At 55.2% G+C, this 12,118-nt stretch overlaps 1 protein-coding gene across 12 annotated transcripts in view; it reads left to right on the top strand.

The window, feature by feature from the left end:
- RALGPS1 (Ral GEF with PH domain and SH3 binding motif 1) overlaps positions 1–12,118 on the top strand; it is a 276,302-nt gene that overhangs the window by 237,361 nt on the left and 26,823 nt on the right. For 10 of the 12 annotated variants that reach the window (XM_047829942.1, XM_047829936.1, XM_047829939.1 and 7 more), the window contains 2 exons: positions 9,545–9,671; positions 10,928–11,085. In XM_047829942.1, the coding sequence (XP_047685898.1) occupies positions 9,545–9,671; positions 10,928–11,085 (285 nt within the window). The remainder of the gene's footprint in view (positions 1–9,544; positions 9,672–10,927; positions 11,086–12,118) is intronic. The other 2 variants (XM_047829940.1, XM_047829941.1) reach the window with 1 other exon arrangement.

Here is a 12,118-nt window from a genome sequence, read left to right as displayed (position 1 = left end):
ATGAGCGCTGAAGGCAAGTGCAGGCCACGGGAGAGTGAGTGACCGGAGGGCCTGGCCCTCTCTGAGGACACGGGGTCGCTGCCCTCTCTGAGAACACAGGACATGCGTGTCGTCAGCACTGGGCCTGCGTCTCCCTGGAACCCCTTGCTGCTGCTCCTTTAGCCGCTGAGGAAGGGAGCAGGTCAGCGGCTTTTTCCTCCATCTCTCCCTTCTCCCGAGGGAAACATCTAGCGGAGCAGAAGGCCGTTTCTGAGGTGTGTCACAACTGTCTGCTGGGTCCACATGGGTGGGCAGAGGGGGACGCTGGCTCTTGGCGCTGGCCGGCCGACTGAGGTGGCAGGCCAGGCCCCTCCAGCTTGCTCCCCCTAGAGACCCACACCCAAGGGAAGGCAGCCGCTGCTCTGTGTTCCAGCCCCGGAAATGGGTGCTGCCTGCACCAGGCACCTCGGAGCGGGAAGAAGTGGCAGCCGAAGTCAGGGCCGCTGGCCTGAAAACCGCGCATCGCCTCTGACGCCTTCCGTTAGAATTACAAGTGAAGCCTGAGATCACTCTCCTCCTGCATCTAAAATGACGCTTTTCTCAAAGAGTTGTTCTGTCGACCCTGGTTCTACACAAGTTCCTTTTTAGGTTGTCTCTTCTCATCCCACAAACACTGGTTCTGTCCCAAGCCTTCCCTCTTCTCACCGAGCTTGCAACTCTGGATAATTCGCCCACTCCCGGGGCTTCACACTCCCCTGGCTGGACACGTCTGTCCCTGGCGCGGTCTGTCTCCTGAACACTCCCCCAGTGGCCCCTTCGCATCAGTCCCGACCTGAACTTCTCGTCGGTCCCCCGAGCCTGCTCCCTAAGTGAACAGCACTAGCATCCAGCTACGCTGCCCCAAGCCCCCCTCCCACCACACCCCTGCTGATCCACCCCCTTGACCCCTCTCCTCCTCTTTCTCCTTCCCAGCCTGTCGTTGGGGCTGCAACCACGTGCTTCTCCAGCCAGAGTGAGCTTTCTAGGGTGCGATTCTGAGCACATCACCACCCCTCCTAAAAATCTCGACACCTTCCCCTCCTTAAACTCCAAGCTCCTCAGGTGCCCCCCCACCCCCACTCCTCCCCCCCTCCACCGCAGCCACCATCCGCCCCCCATACACAGTCCCGCCCTCAGCTCTTCCGCCAGGGTGGCTCCCTGCAGTTTCTCTAGTAGGTTCCATTGTCTTTGCTCTTCCTGCTCCTGCTGCATAGGCCTCAGCTGGATCTCTTAGGCTCAGCCTGGATGTCAGACCCTCAGCTCCTCTCCGACCTTCCCGCGTTCTCAGACGCACTCAGATGGCTCCACTGGTCACCAGCTGCTTGCCCAGGCAAGCTCCCTAACCCTTCTGACCTCAGGTCCCACATCACAGCGCTGAGCTAACAACAGCTCCTGGGAGGCAGTGTTGCCGCAAGGCCTTTAAATGAGATCCTGTGTACAAAGCATTTAGCACAGTGTGTGGCGCCTGTAGATGCACAAAGAAGGTCAGGTGTTCCATTATCACCACCATTATCGTCGTGGTAGTTACTCTGTCGGTGTAGTTTTTGCTATTACCATGATTATTATTTCTTTTTCTCCTATCGAAGCACGTGTCCCTCCTGGGTGTAATTTTCCGCTTGCTTGTCTTTGTCCCCCACCTGACTGTAAACCCCATGAAAGCAGAGCATCAGCCCTCTAATCCAACGTGGCTGACCAGCCCCTGGCTCAGGGCTGGCACAGGGTCAGGAAACGTTTGCTGCAGGAAGGAGGGAGGGATGCTGGATCATTTCCTCCTTACAGGGAGGCTGCCAGGTCAGACCACTGTTCCTGTGTTGCAGATGTAGAATCAGGTGGAGAGGTGCGAGGTGGCTTTCCCAAGGTCACTCAGCCTGCAAGTGGCAGATAGCACGGGAGCCCGGGTCTGCCTGCCTCCAGACTCTGAGTTCTTAGCTAGGACCATTCATCACCCTCACTCCTGTCTTCTGCAGAGCCATTATTAGAAGGCCCTGTGCTCTTTTCTCTTCCAATCAATGAGTGGTCTGTTGGGCAGCCTGTTGGTTTCTTGAGAGAAATGTAATGAAAACCAGATTTTTTTTTTCAACATGATATCTCGTTCCCCACAGAGACTGTCAGTTCTCATATGTTCCAATAAAACTGCTAAAGAAACAGCCACTTAAAGAGCTTTAAAGATTATTCATGGAAAAATTATGCGGAGGAAAAATAGAGCAATCCTCTGAGATAGTCAAGCCACATGGTCAGTTTTTCCAGCTGTCCGTGCCATATCGGGCTGGGCAGCGGGGACCACGCTCCGCACAGCGAGGCCAGAACCCCAGTTCATTATCACTGCCCCCACCCCTGCCCTTGCCCCAGGGGACATGGAGAAACAAAATTGCCAGCTGCTCAGCTCAGAAATGGTCCCAGAAGACAAGTGTTCCCTGGTGCTGTCACGTGGTGGCCACTCCAGGCTTAGTGGAACAGGAACGTGAGGCCTTTCAGTAGCAGAGAATGTCTCTTACTGGCAGAGGAGCCCCCCCACCCCCACCCCCTAACCCTAGGTCCCAACTGAATGAAAATTCTTCGGCTTTAGCGTCAGACCAGGCTATTGGTCAACAACCAGGGGGTGGGAGTGGCTGAGACCCAGGGCATTAGGAGCAGTATCAGCTTGGACTCTGGGCCCAGGGAGATCACAGCCTCTTCTGCTTGGGCCTCCCACCCTTTCCTCAACCCGGCTGAGGGCCATCTGAGGCCAGGCATGCCTCCCAAGGCCGTCCAAAGCAGCAAGAAGAAGGAGGCGGATCTGGGCCTCGTCCTGGAGGGAGAATCCGGAGCCGAGCGGAAGAAACCAAGGGCGAGTCCGGAAGCGTAGGAGAGCTGGAACATGCAGATCAGAGCCAGGATGCAGGAACCATCTGGAGGCAGGTGAGAAAGGGAGTGAGCGGGAAAGCCAAGCAAGTTCCCAGAAGAGGCTTGGAGAGTCCAGCTCTCTAGGCACGGCACAGCACGCATGGGCAGCTGAGGGAACAAAGCCAGCACCCCTCCAGCGCGTGACCTTACATGCCTTGGAATGTCCCTTTAAAATGGCAATTGTAGGGGCGCCTGGGTGGCTCAGTCCGTTAGGCATCTGACTTCAGCTCAGGTCATGATCTCACAGTTCATGGGTTCGAGCCCCACGTCGGGCTCTGTGCTGACAGGTCAGAGCCTGGAGCCTGCTTCAGAGTCTGTGTCTCCCTCTCTCTCTGCCCCTCCCCACCTCATGTTCTGTCTCTGTCTGTCTCTGAAAAATGAATAAACCTTTAAAAAAAATTTTTTTAACGGCAATTGTCAAATTACCAACTGCATAGGAGTCCGTGTTGGAGTGTTCGTACAAGCCTGGCACACAGCTGGTGCATAATAGATGTTGGTCCTCTTCTCCACCTTCACCTGCAACAGTAGCAACTAGACCTTACCCAACAGAGTTCCTGGAGGAAGTGCCTCCCGCTTATCAGATCACCTCAGATGTGTCACTGTGTTTCTTCTGCCTCGGGTTTTCACCAATGCCTGACCTTTGAACTGCGAGCCCCCCACCCCCCAGCAGCCCATGGCAACTGCGTAAGCCCTGGCTTTCTCACTTATGAACCCGCCGCCACCCCTGCGTGGAGGGCAGCACGCCCACGCGTGGCGGCACCACGCGGTGCCGGGGGTGGAACGCTCCACCTTAATTATCACCGTTATCATTTACTACAACAACACTGGGAGTCAAATTCCAGTTCAAACTCCAGGGGAGGAGCAGTGCGCGAACTGACCTTTACAAAATACTTTCTGAACCCAGGGTGGGAGCCAGAGTGACTCAGGGGGTGTGATCCCACGTCCATGCCACTGATAAACAAGGCAAATTCCACCCTCCGCACGGACTCGTTCGTTGAGCAATAGTGCCAAACGAAAACAGAGCAGGAGGGCTTCCGTTCTTCCCCTTCGTCTCTGGAGCAGCCACACGAGACGCTTCCTCCAGGACAGAGATTGAGCGGAAGGTCTTCTGGGGCACACGTGCCAGTCACCTGGAGAGCCAGTGGGATGAGAACCTCCAGGACCGGCCCAAGAAACCCCATTTCTCACACACTCTGCAGATGCTTCAGATACACTCCCCAGTTGACAGAGCTGCTGGCAGGGTGGAACTCCTCGCCAGGAAAACGCACGCGCACACGAAGCTTAGTTACCCGTCCGGTACCTCCGCACACTCCTCCAGGGCCTTCCGAGGACCGGATCCGGTGAGGTGCGGGCCCCGCCTCTCCGGCTTCGTTATCATGGTCTGCCAGAGTCTGTTTTTGAGATGTCCTGTGTGGGCTGCAGTTGGGACCTCCAGCAGCCTCCCCTGCGTCCTGCCACCAGGCTAGGCCACCCAGGCAGCCCTCTAGGAGGCGGTGTGGTGTGGTGGGGCCTCGGGGTCAGGTTCCTTGGGCTGCGGACAATGAGACAGATGCTGGCTGCCTCTACCAAAAGGGGAACCTTTGGCTTATGGGGTCCAGGAAGGGCTGAGCAGCCAGGGAAGGAAGGACGCGGCCCAGGGCTGCGGGAACGACTAAAACGGGACTCTTTTCCACAAGCAGGAAACATGGCCGTTGGCAACGTCTAGGTTCTCTTGCACAGCTGGCAAAAAGTGATTGTCCTCAGACATGTTCTAGACTCACATCTGAAAAATTCTCGAGAAAGGTGTCTATCCCTATCCGGATCCAGGAGCAAGGCCACAGCGGTCTGGCGTAGGCTCCCCTGTGACCCTATCAGTGGTGGGAAGGGGGATTCCTGGAGGGGGTGGCAGGCAGGTGGTCCCAGGTGTCTGCTCATGGATTCACAAGGCCCAGACTTGAACCTGATTGCCTAGCCAACCAGCTCCCTGCCCTTGAAGCTTAACCTCCTGAGCTGCTGCTTCCCCGTTTGTGAATTAAGGCTAATGTACAGACCTCAGAGGGCTGTTGTGTGGGTTAAATGAAAGCACCGCAGGGCCTCAGCAGGACACAGATGGCACAGTCCAGCGGGGTGATCAGAGGAATTTTTCAGAAAGGGGCCGGCGGGTTTAAGGAACCCTAAGGGCATCGCAGCACCCCAGCGCCGGAACAGGAGTGCAGGGAGACAGCGGTTATGAAAACCAGAGTAGAGAGGACTTGGGGAAACTGCCGCCTCTCAGGGGTGACCCTGAAGGGGAGTCTGGAGGAAATGGTGCCTTAGCCTCTCTCCTCCCTCCCCCCAGTCTCTGGCCACGGCTCCCCATAGGCCTGATCCAATGAGGAGCCAGAGGGAAGGGAGCCCACTGACCGAGGCCCCAAGCCCAGCTCCCAGTTAATGGCACAGGGTGGAAAAGGGTGCAGGACAAATCTGGAGGGCAAATGGAAGATTCCAGCACAGCCCCTGGCACATAGTAGGCATCCATGTGTTTTTATTTATTTAAAAAAATTTTTTTTAATGTTTATTTATTTTTGAGACAGAGACAGAGCATGAATGGGGGAGGGTCAGAGAGAGAGGGAGACACAGAATCCGAAGCAGGCTCCAGGCTCTGAGCCGTCAGCACAGAGCCCGATGCGGGGCTTGAACTCACGAACCGTGAGATCATGACCTAAGCTGAAGTCAGAGGCTCAACCGACTGAGCCACCCAGGCACCTCATCCATGTGTTTTTAAAATATTCTCATTTTAGGGGCGCCTGGGTGGCTCAGTTGGTTGAGCGTCCGACTTCGGCTCAGGTCATGATCTCACAACTCGTGAGTTCGAGCCCCACGTCGGGCTCTGGGCTGATGACTTGGAGCCTGGAGCCTGCTTCTGATTCTGTGTCTCCCTCTCTCTCTGCTCCTAACCCACTCGCATTCTGTCTCTGTATCTCTCAAAAATAAATAAACATTAAAAAAAATTAAAAATAAAATAAAATATTCTCATTTTAAATGATGAAATATTGAACACGTAGAGTACCCATTGTGCCCACTATCCATATTTAACAGAAATTAGCATTTAGCCACATTTTATATTTTTCTTAAGTAAAATAACACTACAGATAGAGCAGAAATCCCTCTTACCCTATCCTTCCTCTTTCTTCCCCATAGAGGTATCTACTCTCCCGAGACCAATTTGTTTTATTCCTGTGCAGGGTTTTTCTATTATACTGTTGTTTTGTATGTGTTACAGTGTTTACAAAACTGGCGTCATGCCTCAGTGTAAACATTGTTTTGCACCTTGCACTTTTCCACTGAGCTTATGCTTCTAGGACGCGATCTGTATGGATACGTATAAATTCAGTTTAAATTCAGTTTCTTCGCTGTTTTCTGCTCTGTAGAATTTGTTGGGTGAATAGACCACAGCTCATTTATCCATTTCCCTCTTGAGGGGCATGTAGACTTTTTGCTGTTATACACAATGCTACATAGAGCATCCTCATAAATGTGTCTCCTTGTGCGTATACGTGCAGGGGTTTCCTGGGGGAAATCTGGGGGATACCTAGAACCGGAATCGCCGGGTCACAAAGGCATAGCATCTTCACCTTCACTCGCCAGGCTAATAGCTTTCCAAATATTTGGCACCCTAAGAGCCCATTTTCCCACATCCTGGCCACCACTTGATGTTGTTGGGCTAATTAACTTTTGACAACCTACTAAGGTAAAAACATTTTTTCTCACCGTTACTATACAATATGCATTCCCATGATCCCCGGTGAGGTTAAGCATCTCTCCTTGTAGTTATTGGTCACGTGGGGTTTTCCTCTTTTGTGAATTTTCCGTTTGTGTCCTTTACCCATTTTCTCTATGTGGTTTGCCTCTTTCTTACTGATATTTGAAGTTCTTTATATATCTCAACACGAATCCTTTGCTGGGGGTGTGGGTGACATGATCCCTCCTCCCAGAGTACAACTTGCCTTTTAACATTGATTTTGCTGACTTTCATTTGTTTGTTTTGGTGCAGAAATGTTTAATTTTAATGCAATCAATTCAGTTTTGTTTTGTTTTTTTGTACTTCAGGTCTTATGCTTTTTGTTTCTTTCCCCAAGGTCATCGACATCGTCTCTTATGTTTTTTCCCCCAGTAGTTTCACATTTTTGCTTTTTTACATTCATGGTGTGAATCCGCTTGTGTAACATAAGGTGGGAGGACCCCAATTTCATCTTTCTCCCCACGGAGCCCGATGGTTCTAGCGCCGTGTACTGAAAAGACCCTCCCTGCCCCACTGACCCACCATCATGAAGCGAGTCCGGGCTCTCCCTTCTAATTTACCGAACCGTTTCTCCGTCTCTGCCCCAACACCAAACTGGGTGCGTTCCTACCATTTTGTGTGTTGTTCTGATATCTGGTAGGGCAAGGCCTGTACTGCCCTTCTTGACAACTGTCCTGGCGACTTCTTCCCTTTATTCTTCCATCAGGACGTTAAGACCAGCGTAAGTGACCAGGCGGTGGTCAGGCAGCATTGAACACCACACCGCTGGCAGTTTCGAGCTCAGAATTGATGTGCCCAGCTTTTCATTTTTTCAAACACTCACGAAGCTGTACAGGGGTTGGATTTTAGAGGATCTGTCAGGAGGTAGAAGAAGGTCGTGTGGGGACCCAGCCCACGTGGTGACAGGAGAGATGGGTATGGAGGGGATGTGCAGAATCTAGGGGCCTCGGTGATCATGTCTGGCAAGTAAAGAGGGGGTAAGAAGAGGAGAGGAGAGGCCGGTCACCGTCCGGGAGAAGCCAAGACGACCCCACACTCCAGGCCAGATGACTGAGTGTCCATGGTTGGAAATACAGGAGGAGGTTCCGGGTGTGACCTTCACGGAGCAGAACTCAGGGTACCTTAGGAATGTTCAGACAGAAGCATCCTGGGTGTATTGGTCTCGGGTTCAGAAAAGAGGGCTGTGGGACAAACTTAAGAGCCAAAACCAGACCCAAAGAGGGAAGTCTGCGTAGGAAACACCAACACGAGAGCCAGGTGGAGGATAAGGAGCCCACAGAGGAGACAGAGTGACAGTGACCAAGAGGCACAGGGAGAGGGGGGAGTGAGACAGCACAGACAGCCGGGACGCAAGACGTTGCGAGGAGTGGCCACTAGCACCGGATGCCGCAGGCCGTAGGGAGAAGGTGTGAGGGTAGAGGCAGAGCTACGAGGAGCACAGTCCTCTGAGGAAATGCGACTGGCCAGGAGGAACACGGGGTCAAGGGCCTGTATTCCACAGAAAACGGGAGACGACGATGTATTTAAAGGCTGTGGAAGGGGCCGGAAAGAAAGGAGGTGATGGTGTGAATTCTCAGAGGGGACAGGCGGGACCGGGGAGGAGAGGAGTGCCCGAGCCCCAGGCCCTACAGGAAGGCACGTGTGGATGGAGCACATGTGACAGTTGCAAGGCTGGAGCTGGCAGCCACAGTTTTCTCGTGGAGGTGGAGAGTGGTGTCTCTCGAAAGGGAGGGGGCTTGAGGAGAGAGGGATTGGTGGTGGGGCGCAGGGAGCTGAGGGAGGAGGTGTGTGTGCATGGTGGGGGTGTGGAGGGGAGGCAGGGGTGAGAACCCAACAGCTGGGAGCCGGAAGCCCGTGCTCCGGGTGATGTGAGTTCCCGCCTCATGAACCTTCCGGAGGGCCAGAAGGGACCTAGACTTCCTGTGGCGACAGGCTGGGAACAGGGCTCATTAGTTTGGACTTTATGAGGATGATCCAAGCATGCTGGAGAACCAGGGAACCCTTCGGTCCCTTGTGCACCTATGGCGTCTTGGGGCCCTCAAAATCTAGCCACGGACATGAAGGATTCTGCCTCAGTCTCTGCATCCGGCACTCAGTGTGGTTGGTGGCCCTGGCCTCCCGGCTCTCATGACCTTCCAGTGACCCCGTGCATAGGGCTGAGAAGGACATGGTAACAGTTGTCAGAATGAAACAAGTAGAAGTGCCACCTGTGAAATTCTAGGTACATGACCTTATGACCTCCCAGCCACCTGCAAGGTGAGTTAAGTTACTCCCGCTTTTCAGATGAGGAACCCGAGGCTCAGGGAACAAGTTAAGTAACCTGTCCAAGGTCACCAGGCAGTAACTGATAGGCCTGGGGTCTCAACCCCTGCCTCCCTAGCCCTGCCCTACCTCGGTAAATCCCCCGCCTCCTCTGAGAAGCCCTCCTTCCATTTTTGGTTGAGTGAACAGGCAGAGAAGGACACAGGGCCAGGTCACTGGACTTGGACTCAGAAGATGGGCCGTGAAGTCCCAATTCTGTCGCCCAACTGGGTGGCCCTGGATAAGTGTTGCCACGGGGAAACCAGGCCAGGCTGCCTGTCCCCACATCCACCCCATCTCCATCCGCACATTCTCCCTCCCCCGTGTTAGCCGGTGGCACTGCCTGGTCAGGGGGCACCATGCAGAGCAGGACGCTGGGCACCTTAACAGTCGGTTCAGAGGCTAGTTATACTGCCAGTGAGGGCTCAGTGTCTCCTGAGTAGAAAGCCACCAGGCCTGTGTGAACCTGACCCCACTACAGCAGCCAGGCCAGGTACCTGACCCCTCCCGGAGCCACCTCCTCTGGGCTTCCCCAGCCCAGCTTCACCCCCACCCCCATCACTCTCTCTCTCCTGTTCACAGGCCCCTCCACTGGCTCCAGTTCCGCGAGGTTCAGCCGGCGGCCCACCTGTCCCGACGCGTCTGTTGCTGGCAGCCTCCCCACACCCCCTGTCCCGAGACACCGGAAGAGCCACAGCCTGGGAAACAAGTGGGTGACTGAGTGAGCCCCCCCCCCCCCCCACCGTGGGCTCCAGGGCTGCTGGGACTGCTTGGCTACTGGGAGCCGCCTTGTCCATCTGATGCGTGCTCTTGGTATCCCTGGCTGACGGCCTCTCCTCAGGCTGGCACAGGCTCGGGGAGAGCCGGGGAGGGGCAGGGGAGCGGTCCCGGCTGCGGCAGCACGGCCTGTGTCCTGGTGACAGGGATCACTGGCTCAGGAGCCAATGGAAGAGGCCTACAGGGAAGTGCAGGGCAGCAATGGTTGGATTCCAGAAAGTTTGCCAAGCTCGGTTAGTGCCTCCCTTGCGGAAAGCTCCAGAGCCCAGTGGAGACCGTGACTGTCATCCAGAGCATCACTCAGTGTCTCGAGGCATCTGCCTGCGTTGGGACTCAGAGTCTCTGCTTGCCCATTGCTTCAGAAAGCCTGCAGAGCAGTGAACCTGCCACTGGTTCACCCAGCCCTGTGGGACTGACAGCTCGGGGACATGTATGGACCTCAGCGTGGCTGGGGGCAGCCATGCCCATGTCCCCAGGGTATTGGGCACAGGCCCTCAAACCAGTTGGATCCCTCCTCCCTCAGTTCTTTCCTCCCTCCATCCCTCCCTTCCTTCCTTTCTTCCACCACCAAAACACGAGCCTCGGCCAGCTCAGGCTGGCCCTGGAGTCACTAATAGGCTGGAGGGGAAAAGGGTTGCTGTCTGAGGGTTTAGCGCTTGCTCTGTGTTAGATACTCTGCTACATGCCTGCCAGGCATTATGTCACTGAGCCCCTGCAGGCCTCCGAGGTAGGGGCTGTATCATATACATTGTAAGATGAGTCCTATGAGGTTCAATGGGGTGAAGCACCTTGCAATGGTGAGTAAGGTTGGAACAAGGATTTGGACCAGACGTGTGACTCCAGAACCAGGCATGCTGCCCACAGGGCCACTCTGCCCCTTCACTCGTGTGGCGCCATGGTTCACAAGCACGATCCACTCACATGAGCCTTATAATCGTCCTGAGAAACAGGCAGGGCAAGTATCCATAGTCCCCATTTGACAGATGGAGAAACTGAGGCTCAGAGAAAGGATGTGACTTGCCCAAGGTCACGCCATGAGATAGGGCCGAGCCTGGACTTGCACCGTGGTTCTGGGTGGCCGCCTTTTTCCTCCGGCTGCACCATCTGCTCAGGACCCCAGGGCAGGTATACTCACTGTGACTCCACAGATAAGGAGCTCTGCCTTCTTTCTTCCTTTCCGTTTTCCAGTATGATGTGTCAGTTGAGTGTAGTTGAGAGTAAAAGTGCGACATTCCCATCGGAGAAAGCGAGACACCTGCTGGACGACAGTGTCCTAGAGTCTCGCAGCCCCCGCAGGGGCCTCGCCCTCACCTCCTCCTCTGCTGTCACCAATGGACTCTCCCTAGGTAAGCGTCTCCGGCCTGCACACGACAGTGCGGTGTGTGCTCCGTGTCTGTCTCTGTCACTGTGCAGCGCCCAGTGGCCCCTCACCCTCTGCAGAAAGGGCTCCCCTACAGGAGTCGCCAGAGCCAGGAGGGCTTTGCTTCCCCATCTCCAGGGCTTCACAAAGTGACCTGGGTTTGTCCTCGTCCTGCCGGTAGCCCTGAGCGCGGCAGGCAGGTGGAAGGAAGCCGGACGCACACCCGAGACCCGCTGTCATTGGTTGGCAACTGCGAGAGCCTGGCCGCGGCCCCAGCGGGGCTTCTGTCCTGGGGGAGCCACAAGGCCCAGTGTGCAGAGCCAAGCGGGGGGAGCTGCCGGGGACAGCAGCTGGGTGGGCCACCGGGTTCTCTCACTCGTGTACTTGTCTTCACACTGAGAAGCCAGAGTTAGGGAGGATGAAAAATTGATCTTCGGGGATAAAATTGCATGTCTGAGCTTCAGCCAGAAATGGTACTTATGTCAGCGGAAGGAACAGAGACAGAACTGCCGAGGCTGGGGTGGAGAGAGGTTGGAGGCAGAGCTGAGAACACTGTTGAGCTCTGGTCACAGGCCTGTCACCCTGCGGTGCCCAGGTCACCTGTCATTACTACCATCAGACAAGTACTGTCACTGGCTGTGTCCTTTCAGTGTGCCTGTGCTTCCGTAGTCTGTGTGTCTGCGTGTCTGTCTGGGAGCCCTCCCAGGGCTGGGGGTGGCTTAGTTGCCGGGCTGGGGGTTTGATCCGGTGCAGTCTGCAGGGTGGGGGGCCCATGAGCACTGGGAGGAAGGGGGAGGAAGGGGAAGGGTGGGAATCACCTGTCACACATCCCAGTCTCTGAGGCAGTGTCCCTACAGGGGCAGTCATCTCCCACCCCCCGGAAGGGCTGTGACGAGCAAAGTCGGCACCTGCCTTCTCACCTGGTGGGAAGTTATCCTAATTGGACCCAGTCAGGGCTTTACAACAGCTTAGGACAGTGCAGGCTGTGGTTCGTAGGTGTCAGTGTATTGGGGAGAATT

This window comes from Prionailurus viverrinus, chromosome D4 (assembly GCF_022837055.1).
Source record: "Prionailurus viverrinus isolate Anna chromosome D4, UM_Priviv_1.0, whole genome shotgun sequence".
Lineage (NCBI taxonomy): Eukaryota > Metazoa > Chordata > Mammalia > Carnivora > Felidae > Prionailurus > Prionailurus viverrinus.
Note: the sequence above shows the minus strand (reverse complement) of the source record. Positions and strands in the feature narration are given on the sequence as shown.